Below are 24277 nucleotides of genomic sequence, written 5' to 3'. Positions count from 1 at the left end.
TACTGTCTACACACACAAGCTTATAGAACTAGTCTATACACACACACACCATATATAATTTATATTCTGGAAACTGATTTCTCATTCTGATATCTCTTGGTATTTGTGTGTATTGTTAAGTATTACTGCACTATTGGAGCTAAAAAATAAAAACAGGCATTTCGCTGCACCTGCAAAATATGGGTATGCGACATGGTTCGGACAGGTCCGTCTGTTTGAAAGGACCCAGAGGAGAGGAGTTCTCATCCTGACCAACCATTGGTCAAGACACTGTTGACACGCTGATGCATTTAGATCAAGAAAACAACTTGCAGGTACATTCTATTGTATAATGGGTTGGAAAGTCATCCAGAATCTCTCTCCGGTGTGTGCGAGACCCTCTTACCCAAGTGCAGCTTCTATTAAATATAGACTTTAGTGTCCATAGACCCAGTGTGCAGTTCCTTCCATCTCCTAACAGTACAGATCGGGCTCCCTAAAAACACAGGACACCAGTTAAATGAGACATTTTGATATTTAATCCATTAATTTAAAAGGAAAACAACTTTTCGGTTGGAGGTTATCTTAAGAAAACAAAGAACCAGACATATGAAAGAAATACAGCTGCGAGCAATATGGGCTGTTAATTACTGTACTGAAATCCTACTTCCTGATTGGAGGAAAAAGTCCTATGGTACTAGAGATCGAGGTTGAGTAGCTGGGTACAGCAGCTGCAGAAACACTGTTGGTCCAGTCGGGGAGTTCTTATAGTGTGACCATAGAGGTAGATAGAGGACTCATCTTTGTATCTATGCCATTATAGCGTATGTGACAGAATGAGCAGTGCCATTGAGTCCATATCCATTTTAAAGTAGTACATTTTCTTATTGGCCAATTGCTCTCCACTCAGTTGACTACTTTAAAATGGTGTAAGCCCTCTATGGCAATGTCCATGCTAAAATGGGTTTTATCCATGAGGAGTCCTCTCTCTACCGAGTGTGACAGACAGGAAGAGTCAAGTGCGGGAGCTTTTCCAGTGTGACACAGGAGGGTGTCTTCCTCAAGAAGTCTTCTCAACAGCAGCAGCCTCCTCCCTCTCCATCTTGGCCTCCTGCCTCCATCTTGCTTTCTTTTCCATGTTCTGAGCGGTTAGAGACTCATGCCTGCCGGCAGCCTGGGGAACACACACACAAAATTGGTCAGTCGATCCTTCTCACCACACACACACCTGGGGCAGCGAAACGATTGCCGGGATTCAATTCCAGGCGCATTATAGCAGACAATTTATGCTTGAGCCGACATCAAATCAAATGTGTTTATATAGCCCTTCGTACATCAGCTGATATCTCAAAGTGCTGTACAGAAACCCAGCCTAAAACCCCAAACAGCAAGCAATGCAGGTGTAGAAGCACGGTGGCTAGGAAAAACTCCCTAGAAAGGCCAAAACCTAGGAAGAAACCTAGAGAGGAACCAGGCTGTGACATGCACAGCATTTTCCTGTGAATGTGAACTCCGTGAACGTAAGGGAAATTACTTTTAAAAAAGGGGCATTGCTGGCTGTCCAGTGTATTTATTACGGATTAGGGCTGTTGCAGTAACCATATTACCGCCACACTGGCAGTCACGAGTCATGAAGGCAGTAAAATGCCACATGACCTTTTAGTCACAGTAATTAGGTTTCTCCAAGCGCGGATGCTGCTGATGGGCATTTGTAGCCTACCAAACTTTCTGGTACTCCGCACTATACCGTCCCTCTAATCACTTTGACATCAATTCAAATGTAAACGAAAACCTAATCAAACACTTCATGAGAGCCCATGTTGCACAACATCTCTATTTAAGATGACATGGATTTTTTCCCCGCTGCCCATTTCGATACAGGTGCATAATGGTCCATTTTAAAATCAAAACAAATGTCACATTATTTAGTATGTAAAGACAAGAATAAATAAAACTTGTTTTTTTACTTGTCTGATGGTGACAATAACCTATCACTTGTGAATTACCAAACTCATCAAAAAAAAGTCCTCACTGTCAACTGCATTTATTTTATTCACTTGACATGTGTAAATATTTGTATGAACAGAGGTTTCAACAAAAGCCAAACTGAACAAGTTCCACAGACATGTGACTAACAGAAATGGAATAATGTGTCCCTGAACTAAGAGGGGGGTCAAAATCAAAAGTAACAGTCAGTATCTGGTGTGGCCACCAGCTGCATTAAGTACTGCAGTGCATCTCCTCCTCATGGACTGCACCAGATGTAACAGTTATTGCTGTGAGAGGTTACCCCCCTCCTCCACCAAGGAACCTGCAAGTTCTGACATTTCTGGGGGGAATGGCACTAGCCCTCACCCTCCGATCCAACATGTCCCAGACGTGCTCAATGGGATTGAGATCCGGCCTCGTCGCTGGCCGTGGTAGAACACTGAGGTTCCTGTCTTGCAGGAAATCCCGCACAGGACTAGCAGTATGGCATTGTCACTCTGGAGGGTCATGTCAGGATGAGCCTACAGGAAGGTTACCACGTGAGGGAGGAGGATGTCTTCCCTGTAACGCAGTGTTGAGATTGCCTGAAATGACAACAAGCTCAGTCCGATGATGCTGTGAAACACTGCCCCCGACCATGAAGGACCCTCCACCTCGATCCCGCTCCAGAGTACAGAGTGTAATGCTCATTCCTTCAATGATAAACCCAAATCCAGGTATTAACCTCTCCATGGTTGCAGGATCTTGTCTATTTTTACAAGTTTTGTTTTGAAATTCATTGTGGAGAGCTTATTTATACATTTTGTGTTATGAATACCAAGTATGTCTACTTCACCATCAGCCCATTTTATAGTTAAACTGGAGGGTATTTTAAGGATCCAATACTTATCATAATCCGGTTATAGTCCAGAGAGTACAGAAAAGTACAGAAAAGTTATCTAGATCTTCAATGAGACATTGCAGGGATCTAGCTTGCAGACTTAATATAAAACTAGAGTCATCGGCATACATGGACACCTTTGTTTAAGCCTTGGATTTCAAATCCTCTAATGTTATTGGATCTGATTTTAATAGCTATCATTTTGATGGCCATAACGAATAGATATGATGACAGCGGACACCCTTGTTTAACTCCTCTTGACAATTCAAAACTGAAGTAGCCGTTATTTACTATTTTACACCTGGGATTGCTATACATTATAAATACCCATTTTTAAAAGATAATTACCTAAATTAAAAATCAGGTTTTAACATCCAGTCTTACGTTATCAAATGCCTTTTCAAAATCCACTATAAATACCATTCCTGGCTTCTTATACGTACGTATATTATCTCCAATGTATCGGCCATGTAAAAACATGTCAGATCAGGATGAACAATACTTGGTAAAAATCATTTTAATTCTGAGTGCTATTCATTTTGCTAGTATTTTAGCATCACAACATTGACGTGTAAGGGACCTCCAGTTTTTAGATAGATTGGGTCTTTATATTTTCCATCTGGGTCTTGTTTTAATAGTGAAATCAGACCAGCCTGCTGAGTACCTGAGACTATCATTTCTATAGGCGTAGTTAAAACAGTATATAAAAAAAAAAACACTTGATATACCATCAAGCCCTGTTTTTTTTCCCCCAGACTGAAAGGATTTAATAGCCTCAAGAAGTTATTCCTCTAATTTGGCCTTCGCATTGATCTTTCTGTACATTTTAGTTGATTTTCAATTTTAAAAAAAAATATTATTTGGAAAGAATTCCTGACCGTAATCTTCATTCAGTGGGAGAGGATGAAAGATCTCCCTAAAATAATTAGCTTCCTCTTTTAAAATATAATTCTGAGAATCATAGATGACTCCGTCTTCAGTAACGAGTATCTGCAAATTATTTTTGTTAGCGTTCCTGTATTGGAGATTCAGGAAGAAATTTTGTGCATTTTTCTCCATATTCCATCCAGTTTGCTTTATTTTTGTAATAGATTACATTAGATCGTTCTTGAATAAGTTACTCAAGTTTTGTTTTTCCTCTAACTTTTGCCATCTACCTGCACTATTAGTTCATGGATTTCCCTTGTTAGTCTTGTTTCTTTAGCCAGAAACTGCTTTTTTTATTATTGATGAATATTGAATGACCCCTGAAGGTACATTTATTTAAAAAGGTATCCCAAACAATAACGGGATTTTCTGAACCTATATTATACTGAAAAAAAGGAGGACAACTTATTTTTTAACTTTGATTACATTTCCAATATCCCCCGTCCACGTGGAACATATTTAAGAGTTATGTGAATGCCAATTAGATTATCCGATCGCATTGGATTGAATTCCGGGCTATATGTCCCACCATATAGATGTATATAGGATTCTAGTGACCAAAAGTATTTTTAGCATGGGCTGAAGTAGACAACTGGGTGGGACTTCCTATGGGTTAAGGAAGGATCACATGATGCCATCCAGGTCATCAGGAGGGATCAGCCAATGAATTATACTGCTGAGCAAACATTGGTAACTCCAGGGGGCAGTAAATCACCAACCTTCGGTTTATACCCATTCTTCCCCAGGATGACAGTGAACAGGCAGGCTCTAATGATACTCACCCTCTTCCCCAGGATGACAGTTAACAGGCAGGCTGCAATGGTGGCAATCATCATCCCGTAACACGCTTTCACTCTCACCCTGTTCCTGGCTGCATCTAGCATCTCAAACCTGCAACACACAAAAACAAATATAGACACAGTGACTGAATTAATCATGAAGTGTATATGGGGAGGTTGTCCCCACAGACTATTGAAAAAAAAAAAAAAAAACATTTGAGCAAAACAGAGGGCGAACCACAGCATTTAACCCCAGCAAGGTGACTGGGAATATGGTTGAATATAAACAGTGTAGCTATTCCTTCCGCAAGACAATCAAACAGGCACAATGTTTGTCTCTGTACTATGATGGACTACCAAGGGAAAACCACGTCGCAGACACCGAAGTCTTGATCCAGGGTTTTACCAGCCCTGGTTGCGCAATCTATATGCTGATACAATTTAGGGAGTCTTGTTTTCAGATTAGCCTTGTTAAAATCCCCAGCTACAATGAATGCAGCCTCAGGATATGTGGTTTCCAGTTTACATAGAGTCAAATAAAGTTTGTTCAGGGCCATCAATGTGTCTGCTTGGGGGGGGGGGGAATATATATATAAAACCAGAAAGAACATTTCAAAACTCTACACGAGTTTTCCTGTTGGAGTGACCATGTTAAAGAGGGATCCTTGTGAGGGTGATTAAGTGTATTGGACAGAGGGGTGTGTGTGCGTGCGTACGTGCCAGTGTGCTACTTCTGCTTCATATCAAACCAGCAGATCATTTCTCAGATGTCAGGAACCCGAACCACAGCAATTACTTAAAACATTACCTGCTACAGAGACACACACCTGAAAGAGTGAGAGGCAGCGAGACCTCATTTGAACTATTAAGAGCCAATCAGGGGCGGGTGTGTTGGGAGGTCTGTTTGTAAACAGGAAGTGTCCACTTACGACACTTGCTCTGGGATCTGGTCAGGGGTCTTGAAGCGTCCAGACCAGACCAGGATCCTCCGGTCCATGGGAGAGGGTCTGTAGCCAGGGAGTTTAAAGGCTGGACGGGGATCTGGGAAAGGACACAACAATCAATGCACAGACAAGGTCACGAAAACCATGTGATCCTGGATGGCCAGATAGCGAGCAACAATGAAAAGAAACTGCCACGTGAGGAATCTAGGTGGCTCGTTTTAGCTTGTTGATACCATGTCTTGTTTTGAGGTGTTTAACTGATGTCTATGCCAATATGGCTAAAATGCACTCATTATGCAAATGTATTCATGTTTCAATAAACATTGAAGAAATGTAGTTTACGTGTCATCTATCTAAACCAACCTTGTCTGGTTTGCCCCAACCAAGCAGTCTATTTCAGCAGTTTGGTTGTGCATCATTAATTCAGCATAGCAAGTTTGAATGAAGGTCTGGTTATTAAATGGGTAAATAGTTTAATCCATTCTCCGGAAGCCCTGTCCGAGCCAGAGCAGCCCATAGGACAGGACCCCATAACCTGTTTCTGTAGCAAGTCAGCTTGATGTACTGTATGTACACCCCCTTTTCAACGCAGATTCCGTTTATTGGAGGACCAAAAAAAGCCCATACCTATTAAACCGGCCTATCTATCTATATGTAATAATGACAATTACAACACTGAATGAACACTTATTTTAACTTAATACATAAATAAAAATCTATTTAGCCTCAAATAAATGTTCAATTTTAGTTTAAAATAATGCAAAAAGTGTTGAAAGTAAAAGTCCAATATGTCAAATCAAATCAATATGTGCCATGTAAAAAGCTAATGTTTAAGTTCCTTGCTCAGAACATGAGAACATGTGAAAGCTGGTGGTTTCTTTTAACACGAGTCTTCTATATTCCAGTTAAGAAGTTTTAGGGTGTAGTTATTATAGGACTATCTCTCTCTATACCCTTTGTATTTCATATACCTTTGACTATTAGATGTTCTTATAGGCACAATAGTATTGCCAGCCTAATCTCAGGAGTTGATAGACTTGAAGTCAAACAGCGCTGTGAAGCAAGCATTGCAAAGAGCTGCTGGCAAACGCAGGCAAGTGCTGTTTGAATGGATGCTTACGAGCCTGCTGCTGCCTACCACCGCTCAGTCAGACTCCTCTATCAAATCATAGACTTAATTATAATAAGCACAGAAATACGAGCCTTTGGTAATTAATATGGTCAAATCCAGAAACTATCACTCTGAAAACAAAATGTATATTCTTTCAGTGAAATATGGAACAGTTCCATATTTTAGCGAACGGGTGGCATCCATACGTCTAAATATTGCTGTTACATTACACAACCTTCAATGTTGTGTCATAATTATGTAAAATTCTGGCAAATTAATAACGGTCTTTGTTAGGAAGAAATGGTCTTCACAGTTCGCAATGAGCCAGGCGGCCTAAACTACTGCATATACCCTGACTCTGTTTGCACAGAACGCAAAAGAAGTGACAATTTCTCTAGTTAATATTGCCTGCTAACATTAATTTATTTTAACCTAACATGCAAGTTAAAAATATATACTTGCGTATTGATTTTAAGAAAGGCATTAATGTTTATGGTCAGGTAAAATGACAGTGCTTTTTTTGCGAATGCGCTTGTTAAATCATCCCCCGTTTGGCGGTAGGCTGTGATTCGATAATAAATTATCAGGCACAGCATTGATCATTTGCAACGAGGGACAAGCTAGTAAAACTAGTAATATCAACCATGTGTAGTTAACTAATGATTATGTTAAGATTGATTGTTATAAGATATGTTTAATGCTAGCTAGCAACTTAACTTGGTTCCTTGCTGCACTCACGTAACAGGTGGTCAGCCTGCCACGTAGTCTCCTTGTGGCGTGCAATGTAATCGTCCATAATGGGCATCCAAAAATGCTGATTACCGATTTTCAAATTTTCATTACATCGGCCCTAATTTGAGTCGGCCATGCCGATTAATCATTCAACCTCTAATAGAGACAGTTAAGACTCAGATTTAGGAATCATTGAATTTCACACGCTCCGGCTGTTAGCGTCGACCTACATGGTTACATCCCTTCCCTCATTCTCAGGAGTGAACTTTCTCCCAGTTTCTATGGCTACTAAATGTCAGGCACCTCTGTGGCTTAAGACTAGACTGAGATCAGATGATTAATGAATATTATTACTGAGATATGAATGAAGAGTTGGCTCAGTGATTTACTAACAGGTAACTCCAGTACACAGCTGATGTTGACATGACTAGCTGTGCCATCTTTTGGAGGAACCTCTTCCGCCACATAAGTATTTATTTTTGTTATGTACTGTGGGTCCACTGGGAACAAAAATACTCTGGAATTACTTCCTGACTGAGCACACAGCCAAAGGCTGGAGAACAAAACAGACAGGGTCAGAGGGTGGAGAACAGGATCAGGATAATTAAATCAGCTGAACTCCTCCCTTACCAGGAAATCAGGTGTGTGTTCCTACCATGTGCTGGGACTGCAGGCGGTGGTTCTGCGTTTCCTGTCTGAGGTTTACTGCACATCCTCCTCAGTCCCCCCAGCTCAGCCAGAGCTCTGCTCCGTCCCCCCATCAGTCCCACCTGTCTGCACCATTGACCTGTGAGAGACCACCACATCAGTCAGAAGAGACCTTTAACCTCCACAACAGAAAGAGAGCAGCATCAGCTTCAATGAGAACAGTCTAAGTCTCGAGTAGCTCAGCAGTCTAAGGCACTTCATCACTACAGAACCCAGTTCGAGCCCAGGCTGTGTCACAACCTCCCTTCACCAGGAGTCCTATAGGGCAGCGCACAATTGGCCCAGGGTTGTCTGGATTAAGGGAGGGTTTGGCCAGGAGGCTTTACTGGGCCCAACGCACTCCAGCTACTCCTTGTGGCGGGCTGGGCGCCAGCAGGCAGACTTCAGTCATCAGTTGAGCGGTGTTTACTCCGACACATTGGTGTAGCTGGCTTCCGGGTTAAGCGGGCTAGTGTTAAGAAGCGCGGTTTGGTGGGTCATGTTTCGGAGGACGCACGACTCGACCTTCACCTCTCCCGAGCCCGTTGGGAGAGTTGCAGCGAAGAGACAAGATCGGAGGAAACACTGCCGAATTGACAACCAATACCAGTCCTCCTGAGTGATGCCTCAGCACTGCCTTAGACCGCAGCGCCACTCAGGAGGCCCGGATTACTTTTTTTTTTTTTTTTTTTTTAAATAGTTAAATCAGGTATTAGCTAGGAACAGCAGGTGACAACATACCCAAACCACAAATTGTGTCATATTTATACTGCGCTACTCACTCTGTGTTCACTAGTTTACCGCCCTCTTGCACAGTTAAGTTGCTTTGAGATCCGATATTCCCATCTTAATAGCTCGCAAACAACTAAGTCCGGGTCTGAGGAGCTATTTGGCATAGATGCTAGGCTAGCTGCCCATCACCCTAGCAGGGTTTTCTTGATGGCATGAACACAGCCCGCAACGCGGTTAGCCCTTGAGGCTGGGCCTGAGGATTGTCTCGGGTCGGTGGCTGTCTAGATCCCTGCTGTTTTCAACCTTCTCTGACCTGCCCTGTCTGGAACTGAAGCCACTCCGACATTGTCTTGGCTGTGTGCTTGGGGTCGTTGTCCTGTTGGAAGGTGAACCTTAGGAATTCAGACTAGGGCTGAGTGGTCTGGAGCAGGTTATCATCAAGGATCTCTGTACTTTTTCTCTTCTTTCACCGTTCCCCTCGATCCTGACTAATTATAGAGTTAACAGCCTCAAATTGCAGCCCAAATAAATGCTTCAGCGTTCAAGTAAACAGACACATCAACTGTTCAGGTGTGAATCAGGCCTTCATGGTAAAATTACTGCAAAGAAAGGACACCAATAAAGAGACTTCCTTGGGCCAAGAAACACAAGCAATGGACCGTTGGAAATTTGTCCTTTGGTCTGGAGGCACAATTGGAGATTTTTGGTTCCAACCGCCGTGTCTTTGTTAGACGCAGAATAGGTGAACATATGATCTCCGCATGCGTGGTTGTGATGGTGTGGGGGTGCTCTGCTGGTGACAAGGTCTGATTTATTTAGAATTCAATGCACACTTAACCAGCATGGCTACCACAGTATTCTGCAGCGATACGCGATTCCATCTGGTTTGCGCTTCGTGGGGGTATCATTTGTTTTTCAACAGGACAATGACCCAAACACACCTCCAAGGCTGTGTAAGGGCCATTTGACAAAGGAGAGTGATGAGTGCTGCATCAGATGACCTTGCCTCCACAATCCACCAACCTCAACCAAATTGAGATGGTTTGGGATGAGTTGGGCCGCAGAGTGAAGGAAAAGCAGCCAACAAGTGCTCCGCATATGTGGGAACGCCTTCTAGAAACTGTTGGAAAAGCATTACAGGTGAAGCTGGTTGACAGAAAGCCAAGAGTGTACAAAGCTGTCATCAAGTCAAAGGTTGGCTACTCTGAAGAATCTCAAATATATTTAGATTTGTTTAACACTTTTTTGGTTACTATGATTCCATAGGTGTTAATTCATAGTTTTGATGTCTTCACTATTATTCTACAATGTAGAAAATAGTACAAATAAAAGGAAAACCCTTGAATGAGTAGGTGTTCTAAAGCTTTTGACCGGTATGCATGTATGTATACACACAAATGTTGGAATAATTTTCTGTGCAGACTAAATTGTGCGCAACTTGCCTCCTTATCTAAGAGATAATCACAAACATTCTACTCCCTTTGCGGAGTTAATTTTTCCATGGTAATGTACAGAACTGAGGCATTTATCCCGCTTATACTACAGCTGCCAAAGAAAACAATATGAAAGCACACATTTAACGGTAGAAATGTATTTTCGCTGACATCTTAATTTATAAGCAAATTTCATACTTTCATCTTTTGGTATATTATTGTATCATGATTGCAAGGTGCCCCAATATCTGGTTATAATGTCCATTCTAGAATTCCCTTCCAGCCAATCAGAAATTAGTATTCAACAATATCGTGGTATAAATAAGTAAGAGATTAGAAGAGCTAATGAAATTGTAATGTTTCAAATATTTATATAAAAGTGTGCAAGTGCTTTATGGGAAAACCGAAGGGTGTGCAATGGGTTTCCCTACACTGTGAACAATCTAATGTTGGTTTGATGTGCCTAGGTCATGTGATCAAGAAGCTATTGAAATTAGTCAAACTAAAACTAACAAAATTAAGGGTCAAAGAAATTCATGCATTTTTCAGAAAACCAAAGGTTGTGTGATGTTTGTTCCTACCATTTGAACAGTTCAAAGTTAGTTTGGGTGTGTCACATGGTCAAGGAGATTAAAAAGGGGTGCGCAACACACTGAGGTTGCGAGATCACATGGCTGAAGTGAAATTTTGAATACCGAAATTGTAAAAAGTTCCAGATATAATTGTGTAATTGCTTTATGGGAAAACGAAAAGGTGTGCAGCATGTGTCCCTCCCTTCTGAACAGTTTAAAGTTGTTTGAATTTTCTCGAGGTGGTCAGAGTGATTGAAATTTGAATATTTTAATTATGCAATTTGTTGACGGTACCTAACTAGTTGCATTAGACCGTGGGCCAGGCTGCCTACTCCATGCCGTGTGATACTGACACTCAAGTCGGAATAGGGAAAATAAGAAATGTCCAATGTTGTACACCATTTTTCCTAACCTGAATACATTTTTCCTAACCTGAATACTGTACTTCAAATCGTTTACGAGCTATTTAAGTTTGAAACTCCAAATGTCTGGTGAATATCGAATCTCAAACCAACTATCACGGTTCTCGACCGTCTGTCGTACGTGATAGTTGTCCCACAATGTTCTTCAAACCAGATATAGAACGTTTCAAACACCGACATGCCATACTCACCTATGGTCGTGCCAATGGCATTGTAGGGTCTGATGAAGTTCATGTTAAAAGGTCTTAAATAAGATGCGACCTTTTTATGCCATGAAAACGTAACAAAAATGTTATTCGACAGTTCCCTTCAGCTGTTGAAAGTCACGCAGCACAATACATGTACGACCCAAGATATATAACTGCGACTGCGAAGGGGGTGGAGAAGGCTCTTCACTAGTTACCACAAAGTGGGAATTATGTCTAAACCACGCTTATTTCTACAATGTATCTCTTTAAAACCTGATTTTAAACCTAACCCTAAACATAACCACACTGCTAACATTATGCCCAACGTAGACCAAAAAGCAAATGTTAGTTTTCATGAAGTTTTACGATATTGCCAATTTGGACTTTGTGGCTGTGGTAACTAGGGACAAATGCGTCGCAGGGAAATAAGAAGGACCCTACATGAGCGCAGGGGGCCTTACTATCGCCTGCTCAATAAAACATGTTATACAAAGATATTGTAAGGACCCTGGGTTTATAAGCGCGGATATCGACTCTGCTGCTTTTGCGGCACAGTCGACAGCGCGCTGGACTTCGGGCTTAGGTCGAGGATTCGAGGCCTGCTCCCTGCCTGTTTCATTACAATACATATTTCAGAAGTGTTATAAAAATTAAAAAATGCTATTCAGTGTCTTTGATGGTACTTCAGACAGAGCTCAGCTGGTAACTTAGTACCTGTTCTGTTCTTCTTCTTCTGTGGATTTTATATGGCTGTTGGCAACCAACTTCAAGGTGCATTTACAGTGACCACTTTCAATACAGGTGTCTTCACTTACTCTCCCTGTTCCACAACTCTTGCCACTTATTTTTAATCACGGTTCTACCTGTACTGTACATTGACATGGGGCTTGAAAGAGGCACCTTTCAGAATTAAATGCCATGTTAATTCGGCGAATCTTTGGTTCAAAATTATGAACGGACATTTCTTTATCATATGTATGTTAATTGGTTTGTTATTTCAGTAAATATCGTTTTTATCATTTGGATTTGCTTATTATGTTCAGGCAGTCGGACAGGGCACGTATTTCACGTGTTGCGCATGTAGGACCCGCGGGAGGACCTTGTAGTCCACAATGGCGGCGCCCGACGGAACTTTAAACTGTGAGGACTTTTCAATGTTTCAGGTAATACTGGTGTCATCTTTTTGTATTCCATGAATAGCATTTTAGTATGACATTCACGACAACCGATAAACACGGATAATTGTGAAGCTCTGTGTCGTGATCGGATTGAATGAGTGACACCTGTATGGACCTAGCTCTCAAACTTGTGCAACCCCGTATTATCGGTATATTCAACAACGTTTAAGAAATATATTATTTTCAACGGTATTATCCTGCGATCAAAAAAATGTTAGCAATTAGCATGCTTGACATTTCAGTGGAAATACTAATATTATCAGCTGTTTTGATTAGTGGTTTAGCAAATAAAATACATCCCGTATCGGCATACGGTCCCCAGTTATTGGCCACCATACAACTGTGTTCAATTACAATATCTATTTAATTGTTTAAAAAAAAGAGAGACTAACCTCGTCTCCGAAGTGTTTACTATACTGAATACAAATATTAACGTACCTGAGGGTGGTGGCGTGACAGGTTGCTGGTGGGTTTTTTCCTTTTCTGTGCTGCATGTTTTGTGCCCTTGAGAGCCAGCACCTTCTTCTACCTGTTCCGGTCGCTAGATACAGTGCTGCAACAGAATTTGCCTCCTCTGGTGCAAGCAATGTGGGGGATCCACTGCGACAACCATTGGTCTCCTGGCCACTCAGCCTGTCCACCAGGGTCTGCCGAGGTACACCATGCACCTTGGTAGATAAGAATAGAAATACTTGTGGTATTCTCCTAAAAACAAAAAACAACCCTGCCCTGCTGTCCTCCATGGCTTGGTACATGAACATGTCCACCTGACTAACCTTGGCAGCCCGGTGGATAGCCATCCCTGCCCCGGACAGACAACTCCAATTTTGATACAGTAAAGCTTGACAACAATCAAATCAAATTTTATTTCTCACATGTGTCGAATACCGTCAAATGCTTACTTACAAGCCCTTAACCAAGAGTGCCGTTTTAAAAATGAAAATGAAGAGTTCAAATAACAATAAGGAGGCTATATACAGGGGGTACCAGTACCAAGTCAATGTGCGGGGATACAGGTTAGTCGAGGTAACTGAGGTAATATGTACACGTAGGTAGGGGTAAAGTGACTATGCAAAGATAAAACAGCGAGTAGCAGCAGCATGCAAAAAAAAAAGGGTTGGGGTTAATGCAGATAGTTTGGGTTGCCATTTGATTAGCTGTTCAGCAGTATTACGGTTTGCGGGTAGAAGCTCATCAGAATTATTTTGGACCTAGACTTGGCACTCCGGTACCGCTTGCCGTGTGGTAGCAGATAGAACAGTCTATGACTTGGGTGGCTGTAGTCTTTGGCAATTTTTAGGGACTTCCTCTGACACCAACTGGTATAGAGGCCCCAGTGATGTACTGGGCCCTACACTCTACCCTCTGTAGCGGTCGGAGGCCGAGCAGTTGCCATACCAGGTGGTGATGCAACCAGTCAGGATGCTCTCGATGGTGCAGCTGTCAAACGTTTTGGGGATCTGAGGACCCATTCCAGATCTCTTCAGTTTCCTGAGGGGGAATAGGCTTTGTTGTGCCCTCTTCACGACTGTCTTGGTGTGTTTGGACCATGATGATTTGTTGGTGATGTGGACACCAAGGAACTTGAAGATCTCAACCTGCTCCACTACATCCCCGTTGATGAGAATGGGGGCGTGCTCGGCCTTCCTTTTCCTGTAGTCCACAATCCTCTCCTATGTCTTGATCACGTTGTGGGAGAGGTTGTTGTCTTGGCACCACACTTCCAGGCCTCTGACCTCCTCCCTAGAGGCGGTCTCATCATTGTCAGTGATCAGGCCTACCACTGTTGTTGTCTACAAACTTAATGAGTCGTGCTTGGTCATGCAGTCATGGGTGAACAGGGAGTGCAGGAGGGTACTAAGCACGCACCCCTGAGGGGCCACCGTGTTGAGGATCTGTTAGGGCGGTATGCAAATTGGAATGGGTCTAGGGTTTCTGGGATGATAGTGTTGTGAGCCATGACCAGCCTTTCAAAGCACTTCATGGCTACAGACGTGAGTGCTACGGGTTGAAAGTCATTTAGGCAGGTTACCTTGGTGTTCCTGGGCACAGGGACTGTGGTGGTCTGCTTGAAACATGTAGGTATTAGAGACTCGGTCAGGGACATGTTGAAAATGTCAGTGAAGACATTTGACAGATGGTCGGCGCATGCTCAGAGTCCACGTCCTGGTACTCCATTTGGCCCTGCGGCCTTGTGAATGATAACCTGTTTAAAGGTCTTACTCAAATTAGCAAGCATGATCACACAGTCGTCTAGAACAGCTGGTGCTCTCATGCATGCCTCAATGTTGCTTGCCTCGAAGCGAGCATAGAAGTCATTTAGCTCGTCTGCTAGGCTTGTCACTGGGCAGCTCATGGCTGTGCTTCCCTTTGTAGTGCCCTCAATCTCACACAAATTATCAAGGAACCCACCAGGTACAACCCTAAATCCGTAAACATGGGCACCCTCAGACATTATCCTGACCAACTTGCCTTCCAAATACACCTCCGCTGTCTTCAATCAGAATCTCAGCGATCACTGCATCATTGCCTGTATCCGCTACGAGTCCGCGGTCAAACGACCACCCCTCATCACTGTCAAACGCTCCCTAAAACACTTCTGTGAGCAGGCCATTCTAATCGACCTGGCCCGGGTATCCTGGAAGGATATTGACCTCATCCTGTCAGTTGAGGATGCCTGGTCATTCTTTAAAAGTAACTTCCTCACCATCTTAGATAAGCATGCTCCGTTCAAAAAATGCAGAACTAAGAACAGATATAGCCCTTGGTTCAACTCCACCCCCCCCCCCCCCCCCCCCCCCCCGCAGCTACTCGCCCAAGCCTCCCCAGCTTTTCCTTTACCCAAATCCAGACAGCAGATGTTCTGAAAGAGCTGCAAAACCTGGACCCATACAAATCAGCTGGGCTTGACAATCTGGACCCTCTATTTCTGAAACTATCCGCCGCCATTGTCGCAACCTCTATTACCAACCTGTTCAACCTCTCTTTCGTATCGTCGTATTGCTTACGAACTGGTGTTCAGACCAGATTGCAGAATAATAGTGAAAACATCAAAACTATGAAATAACACATATGGAATCATATAGTAACCAAAAAAGTGTTAAACAAATCAAAATATTTAATATTTGACATTCTTCAAAGTAGCCACACTCTGCCTTGATGACAGCTTTGCACACTCTTGGCATTCTCTCAACCAGCTTCATGAGGTAGTGATCTGGAATGGATTTCAGGTGACTACTGTCGGCGATGGAAACACATTGAACTTTAGATTGTTATTCGGTACATGAAAACTGGAGCAAAAAAGCAAATAAGAAAATGTGTGCATCATCGCGCACTGATTTTTATCCACAAGTCAGTTTGGTGGAAACACACCACTGTTGGGAAAATTTGCATATTTTCTTTATGTTGATTTTAGAATACTCACATGAAAATCTGTCACGGATTGGATGGAAACCTAGCTAGTGACGCCAAATTCACTCTGCTTCTTCCATAGCCTGAATACCTGACTTGAATTTAATTCACGACCTCTACAAACCTGAACGTTGAAGAAAATTATATTTTAACGTACTTTACCGGTTGTCTGTGTGGTTGGTCCTTATGCAGGTAGGAATGTGAGACAATACTGTATATCCACAGGAATGTATAATTACATCAACTTTTCAAAGCGCTGGTTGTGTGTTCAGATTTTTAATACATGCAGGACATGCACACATACTTGACGAGCTGGTGCACGTGTTTACATGGTTCCGCACATGCTTTAGGTGTTAGAAATCTGAATGCACTACCAGGTTATTTAATTATACTTTCCTGTGGATATTTTCTTACCTGCAAAAGGACCAACCACACGGACAACCCGTAAAGTAAGTTAAAATGTAATTTTATTCTACATTCTGGCTTCTAGAGCTTGAGAGGAAATTTTGCAAAATAATGTATGGCATTAATTTGACTGTGAACCAGAAATGCATAAACCAGAGGTATCACAGTCTGATGTCAGGCAACATCTTCACTTGCATTGAATGCTGAATGCACTCTGCTGTTTTAGCAATCATACTATTTCCCCTGGCTTAGATTGTGCAACGTGCATAACAGAATGGTCAGGTGACACCTATTATTTATGCACGTAATACTGTGTTACAGTTAGCTAGCTAAATATGTAGCCTAATGTCTATGTCAGTTAGCTATGAGTTCTACACATTCATTCATGCTTTTAAAGAAGAGATAGCTAGGGTCAATGGATGTTTCACACCCCATATGTAGTTAGCGCTTGACAACCTTTTGCTTGTGGTCTAAGCAGGGGTGGACTGGGACCAAAAATCAGCCCTAACACAACTTTTTTTTTCTTTGAAGCCCCAATTTTTTTTTTCAGAAAATAATGATTTTGCACAACAACAACAATTTTTTTATACAGGCCCACTGAGCTAAAGATGCCCGAAGTACCAGATGGCCAGTCCGCCCCTGGGTCTAAGGACAGTGTCTCTGCCTCAGTTGGCCTCTCAGAAGATCTGCACTCTTCTATATTGTCAGTAGACTGTGTCTATTTTGTCAGTAAACTCTGTCAATAAACTGTCTGGTCTGTCTGTCAGTAACGATCTGTCTGTCCCTCCCTAACCCCCAGGATGTTCTGAAGGTGATGCGTAACATAGATGACCGTATTGTCCATTCTCTCAACACCACCGTGCCGACTGTCTCCTTCTCAGGCAGAGTGGACGCCTCCCAGACATGCAGACAGCTCTATGAGTCTGTGAGTCACAGCTTTAACCTTTAACCTCCCCCTCCACACAGTATACCTTTAACCTCTCCTTCACACCAGTATACCTTAAGCCTGTGATATCTGGCATGCTGTAGCCTTTGCATTGGATAGTGCTAGATTCTAAATAAACAGAGTAAAACTCACGGACGACTAAGAAAAGCTCAAACCAAGTTTATTCACCTACTGTGTCAAACAGCTGAAAAGACAAAGATATGTTTCCACAAGTGTATATATATTTATACCCTCTACTGGGTGGAGTCAACTAGCCAATACATCTCTGTTGCTAGGCAGGAAATTAATATGGTCAAATCCGGAAACTATAATTTCAAAAACAAATGTTTTTTCTTTCAGTGAAATACGGAACCGTTCCGTATTTTATCTAACGGGTGGCAGCCATAAGTCTAAATATTCCTGTTACATTGCACAACTTTCAATGTTATGTCATAATTACGTAAAATTCTGGCAAATTAGTTCACAACGAGCCAGGCGGCCCAAACTGTTGCATATTTCCTGACTCTGCGTGCAATGAAAGCAAGAGAAGTGACACAATTTCCTTAGTTTAATATTGCCTGCTAACATTAATTTATTTTAACTTAATATGCAGGTTTAAAAAAGTATATACTTCTGTGTATTGATTTTAAGAAAGTCATTGATGTTTATGGTTAGGTACATTCGTGCAACGATTATGCTTTTTTCGCAAATGCGCTTCTGTTAAATCATCCCCCATTTGGAGAAGCTGGCTGTCTTTGTCAGGAAGAAATAGTCTTCACAGTTCGCAACGAGCCAGGCAGCCCAAACTGCTGCATATACCCTGACTCTGTTGCACAGAATGCAAGAGAAGTAACAACATTTCCCTAGTTAAAATAAATTAATGTTAGCAGGCAATATTAACTAAATATGCAGGTTTAAAAATATATAATTATGTATTGATTTTTAAGAAAGGCGTTGATGTTTGGTAGGTACACATTGGTGCAAGTACAGTGTTTTTTTCGCGAATGCGCTTGTTAAATCTCCCGTTTGGCGAAGTAGGCATGATTCAATGATAAATTAACAGGCACCGCATCGATTATATGCAACGAGGACAAGCTAGATAAACTAGTAATATCATCAACCATGTGTAGTTAACTAGTGATTATGTTAAGATTGATAGTTTTTTATAAGATAAGTTTAATGCTAGCTAGCACCTTACCTTGGCTCCTTGCTGCACTCGCATAACATGTAGTCAGCCTGCCATGCAGTCTCCTCGTGGAGTGCAATGTAATCGGCCATGATCGGTGTCCAAAAATGCAGATTACCGATTGTTATGAGAACTTGAAATCAGCCCTAATTAATCGGCCATTCCGATTAATCGGTCGACCCCTGGTTTGTTGTGGTGTTGGCGGTCTGTGGTGCTGTGTTTGTGGAGGTGTGATTTTTGTGTTTTGTGTTTGTTGTGTATTTGTGGTGTTGTGTACAGTTGAAGTCAGAAGTTTACATACACTTACTTAGGTTGGAGTCATTAAAACTCGTTTTTCAACCACTCCACAAATTTATTGTAAACCGACTTGCCAAAACTATAGTTTGTTATGACAATTTTCCAACAATTGTTTACAGACAGATTTATTTCACTTATAATTCACTGTATCACAATTCTAATAGGTTACAAGTTTACATACACTGAGTTGACTGTGCTTTTAAACAGAAAATAATGTCATGGCATTAGAAGCTTATGATAGTGCCTCTTTGCTTGACAACATGGGAAAATCAAAATAAATCAGCCGAGACCTCAGAAAAACAATTATAGACCTCCACAAGTCTAGTTCATCCTTTAGAGCAATTTCCAAATGCCTGAAGGTACCACATTCATCTGTACAAACAATACTATGCAAGTATAAACACCATGGGACCACGCAGCCGTCATACCACTCAGGAAGGAGACGCATTCCGTTTCCTAGAGATTAACGTACTATGGTGCGAAAAGTGCAAATCAATCCCAGAACAACAGCAAAGGACCTTGTGAAGATTCTGGAGGAAACAGGTACAAAAGTATCGATATCCACAGTAAAACGAGTCCTATATCGACATAACCTGAAAGACCGCTCAGCAAGGAAGAAGCAACTGCTCTAAAACTGAATAAAAAAGCCAGACTACGGTTTGCAACTGCACATGGGGACAAAGATAATACTTTTTGGAGAAATGTCCTCTGGTCTGATGAAACAAAAATATAACTATTTGGCCATAATGACCATTGTTATGTTTGGAGGAAAAAGGGGGAGGCTTGCAAGCTGAAGATCACCATCCCAACCGTGAAGCACGGGGGTGGCAGCATCATGTTGTGGGGGTGCTTTGCTGCAGGAGGGACTGGTGCACTTCACAAAATAGATGGCTTCATGAGGATGGAAAATTATGTGGATATATTGAAGCAACATCTCAAGACATCAGTCAGGAAGTTAAAGCTTGGTCGCAAATGGGTCCTCCAAATGGACAATGACCCAAAGCATACTTCCAAAGTTGTGGCAAAATGGCTTAAGGACAACAAAGTCAAGGTATTGGAGTGGCTATCACAAAGCCCTGACCTTAGTTCTATGGAAAATATGTGGGCAGAACTGAAATTGTGTGTGTGTTCAAGGAGGCCGACAAACCTGACTGTTACACCAGCTTTGTCAGAGGGAATGGCCCAAAATTCACCCAACTTATTGTGGGAAGCTTGTGGAAGGCTACTCGAAACGTTTGACCCAAGTTAAACAATTTAAAGGCAATGCTACGAAATACTAATTGAGTGTATGTAAACTTCTGACCCACTGAGAATGTGATGAAAGAAAGAAAAGCTGAATAAATAATTCTCTCTACTACTATTCTGACATTTCACATTCTTAAATTAAAGTGGTGATTCTAACTAACCCAAGACAGGGAACTTTTACTAGGAGTAAATGTCAGGAATTTTGAAACTGAGTTTAAATGTATTTGGCTAAGGTGTAGGTAAACTTCCGACTTCAACTGTATGTGGTGTTTGTTGTATTTGATGTTGTGTATATGTGGTGTCATGTTTGGTGTTTTTGTGTATGTTGTGTTTGTTATGTTTGCTGATGTGTTTGTGGTGTTGTGTTGCAGCTGATGGAGGCCCACCTGAGCAGAGACCGAGCCATTAAGACGTGTATAGCCCAGACCTCTGAGGTGGTGGGCCAGCTGAGAGAGCAGAGGGCCAAGGACGGAGACATGACAACTGTCAAACTACTCAGGAAGGAACAGACCAAGGTAATACATTACCTATACTACACTATGATCCACACCACACTGTACCAAGGTAATACATTACCTATACTACACTATACTAAGCTACAGCCCTTCACGTAGCTGCCCCCACCCCCAAACATCTTCCCGCTGCTACACCCCTCCATGGTAATGTCGGTAGACCGCTACCATTTTTTTGACAACACAAGTTTATTTATCACGTACGCTGAATATAACCTTACAGTGACTTACTTACTTACAGACTCTAACCAATAGGGCAAAACAGGTATTCGGTGCAACACTATGTTGAAGCCAGCTAGCCAGGCTAGGTTTATAAGATTCTCTACATATTTTATAGATAAAAACAACTAAATTATATATGCATACCATTTTGTTTTCATTATTGAACAGTCGCTAAGATTATTTGCTTTTGATCCTTGCAAAATCCCTATTTTGGATACAGCAGATGTTAGCTAAAATGCCAACACCAGACCATGACTAATGTGGAAAAGACACACGAGGAAAGACACAGGCTAAGTGAGGCTACATGCTAAATACTTTACACAGTAGATTGAGGCGTCACAAAGGTTATAAATGGCTATAAACTTAACCAAACAGAATAATATATATCTTAAACGAGGCATGTGTCACACAGCATAAATGAGCTAGCATGGCTGGCTAACATCTTGGCTAGCAGGCTAGAAATGACATGACGCACATGGAACAGGAAAATACCTTGTAAACATTATTAACATGGTAAAGTTCGCCATAACAATGGCTCCCTTAACAGCAATGAAGTAATGACCTAAAGAAGCAATAACAGTACTGACACTTCGATGCCCTAAAACACAGGTCAAAAAGTCAGTCCATTCTGTCCACGATCTCACTCTGACGGCAGCAGCGAGGTTCAGTGAGGCACACTGGGAATGGCGAACTGTGATTGGCTGATACAAGTGAGGTGACTTGTAGGTACCACTAATAAGAAAATAAGGAGTGATGGACAAGCAGAACAAACTACCAGTTCAGGGTTGTTAAAACTGCTAACTAGGAGCTAGAATTCTTAACACTAGTCCTCAATAGTCTCCAGGTTTCTGTTGTTGGCAGTATTTGACTGTATTAGAAGCAGGGTTCAGTGTTACCTTGTTGTAGTGTGTCTGAGTGTCTGTCGGTCTTTTCTCCTCCAGTTAAAACTCATGCGGTCGGAGCTGAATGTTGAAGAGGTTGTTAATGACAGAAGTCTGAAGGTAAGAACATCACTCTGACCTCTCATCTCATGGCCTGTTTGACCTCTCAAGCACACTCCCAGGATCTCTCACACAGACACAGATATATGCACTTCAATGACCTCCTGTGCTGTTCCTTCCTCAGGTGTTCAGTGAACGGTGCCGGACCCACTACACGCCTCCTACGGTTAAGTGACTATCTGAGCTGCTCTGATGAGAATAGAACCAGACCGAGCCATTGAGTCATCCGTGGACTTGACCTGAGGGACCCCTGCCCTCCAGCCGACCACACTGTTATCATCCATGGGGACCGCTGCGTTGCCTCACAACAAGGCCACCTCTGTCAAGCAATCTGCTCTGTTTATTTTCATGATTGTAGTTTTTATTTGAATTTTTTTAAACAATGAAGTGTTTTCCAATGGCCCTCTGGTGTCTGACTTCTTTTTTTAAACAATTAAGTGTTTTCCAATGCCCCCCTCCCCAGTTGAGGCGTAACTTAATGTCCTGCTACACTAGACTTGCTGAGCGTGAGACGCTCCTATTCATTTCAATGAAACCTGGGTGGAAATGTCTGCTCAATCTAAAATTACAACCAACTGATTGCAGCATTACTGCAAAAATTGAGAAGGAAAGGGGAGAAGGTAAGGAACTTCTGTCGGCCCTGCATTAAAGACCAAAATTGGCTAAAGATAATTGTGATGAATGAAGTACACCAGTTTAATTTTTTTAAATTGACAGCTGTGCCATACATGTTGCAAAATAGTTGGGAGGAGATTTTCGTACTGATTACATGGTTTATGAACTGATACACAAAACGACGCCGGATTGAAATTATTATACAAAATTCTTGCAACCGATAGAATGTTATATACTGTACAGTTGAAGTCGGAAGTATACATACACTTAGGTTGGAGTCAATAAAACTCGTTTTTCAACCACTCCACAAATTTCTTGTTAACAAACTATAGTTTTGACAAGTCGGTTAGGACATCTACTTTGTGCATGACACAACTAATTTTTCCAACAATTGTTTACAGACAGATTATTTCACTTTTAATCACTATCACAATTCCAGTGGGTCAGAAGTTTACATACACTAAGTTGACTTTGCCTTTTAAACAGCTTGGAAAATTCCAGAAAATAATGTCATGGCTTTAGAAGCTTCTGATATGCTAATTGACATCATTTGAGTCAGTTGGAGGTGTACCTGTGGATGTATTTCACAGCCTACCTTCAAACTCAGAACCTCTGCTTGACATCATGGGAAAATCAAAAGAAATCATCCAAGACCTCAGAACAAAAATTGTAGACCTCCACAAATCTGGTTCATCCTTGGGAGCAATTTCCAAATGCCTGACGGTACCACGTTTATCTGAATGAACAATAGTACGCAAGTATAAACATCATGGGACCAAGCAGCCATCATACTGCTCAGGAAGGAGATGCATTCTGTCTTCTAGAGATTAACATACTTTGGTGCGAAAAGTGCAAATCAATCCCAGAACAACAGCAAAGGACCCTGTGAAGATGCTGGAGGAAACGGGTACAAAAGTATCTATATCCACAGTAAAACGAGTCCTACAGTGGGGCAAAAAAGTACTTATTTTCCACCATAATTTGCAAATAAATTTATTAAAAATCCTACAATGTGATTTTCTGGAATTTTTCTCAATTGTCTGTCATAGTTGAAGTGTACCTATGATGAAAATTACAGGCCTCTCATCTTTTTAAGTGGGAGAACTTGCACAATTGGTGGCTGACTAAATACTTTTTTGCCCGACTGTATATCGACATAATCTGAAAGGCCGTTCAGCAAGGAAGAAGCCCCTGCTCCAAAACCGCCATAAAAAAGACAAACTACGGTTTGCAACTGCACATGGGGACAAAGTTTGTACTTTTTGGAGAAATGTCCTCTGGTCTGATGAAACAAAAATAGAACTGTTTGGCCATAATGACCATTATTATGTTTGAAGGAAAAAGGGGGATGCTTGCAAGCCGAAGAATACCATCCCAACCGTGAAGCACGGGGTGGCAGCATCATGTTGGGGTGATTTAAAAAATATATATATATTTAACCTTTATTTAAACAGGTTAGTTGAGAACAAGTTATCATTTACAACTGCGACCTGGCCAAGATAAAGCAAAGCAGTTCGACACAAACAACACAGAGTTACACATGGAATTAACACGCGTACAGTCAATAACAGAATATAAAAAAATTAAGTCTATATATAGTGTGTGCAAATTACATGAGGTAAGGCAATAAATAGGCCATAGTAGCGAATTAATTACAATTTAGCAAATTAACACTGGAGTGATAAATGAGCAGATGATGATGTGCAAGTAGAGATACTGGTGTGCAAAGGGTTAACCCTAATCCAAACCCTTTCCATCTACGTAACATTGCAAAAATCAGAAACTTTCTGTCCAAAAATGTTGCAGAAAAATTAATCCATGCTTTTGTCACTTCTAGGTTAGACTACTGCAATGCTCTACTTTCCGGCTACCCGGATAAAGCACTAAATAAACTTCAGTTAGTGC

The 24277-nt window shown here is 41.7% G+C and overlaps 2 protein-coding genes across 2 annotated transcripts; one reads left to right on the top strand and one right to left on the bottom strand.

Annotated features, from left to right (window-relative positions):
* Positions 1-495: 495 nt before the first annotated feature.
* Positions 496-11556, bottom strand: fam162a (family with sequence similarity 162 member A). The gene is made up of 5 exons (XM_021620025.3): positions 11379-11556; positions 7997-8128; positions 5484-5595; positions 4558-4666; positions 496-1153 (listed from the first exon to the last, which is right to left on the bottom strand). Exons 1-5 carry the CDS (start codon positions 11419-11421, stop codon positions 1040-1042), a joined length of 510 nt encoding a protein of 169 aa, XP_021475700.2. The 5' UTR covers positions 11422-11556; the 3' UTR covers positions 496-1039.
* A 921-nt stretch (positions 11557-12477) lies between these two features.
* mix23 (mitochondrial matrix import factor 23) lies at positions 12478-22159 on the top strand. The gene is given in 5 exon segments (NM_001165134.2): positions 12478-12538; positions 17169-17294; positions 20394-20537; positions 21698-21757; positions 21882-22159. Coding segments are annotated over 5 exon segments (432 nt in total). The 5' UTR covers positions 12478-12487; the 3' UTR covers positions 21933-22159.
* The last annotated feature ends 2118 nt before the right edge of the window (positions 22160-24277 follow it).

This window comes from Oncorhynchus mykiss, chromosome 11 (assembly GCF_057628025.1).
Source record: "Oncorhynchus mykiss isolate SJ-2025 chromosome 11, ASM5762802v1, whole genome shotgun sequence".
Lineage (NCBI taxonomy): Eukaryota > Metazoa > Chordata > Actinopteri > Salmoniformes > Salmonidae > Oncorhynchus > Oncorhynchus mykiss.
This window is presented reverse-complemented; position numbering and strand designations above follow the sequence as displayed.

Bases quoted from the DNA above. Each gene is read 5' to 3' on its own strand.
- fam162a (XM_021620025.3), bottom strand. From the start codon at position 11,421: ATGAACTTCATCAGACCCTACAATGCCATTGGCACGACCATAG. The intron at 4,667-5,483 runs GTAAGTGGACAC...TGTGTGTTGCAG, and splicing joins CAGATCCCAGAGCAAGTGTC to GTTTGAGATGCTAGATGCAG. The intron at 1,154-4,557 runs GTGAGTATCATT...TGTGTTCCCCAG, and splicing joins CTGTCATCCTGGGGAAGAGG to GCTGCCGGCAGGCATGAGTC.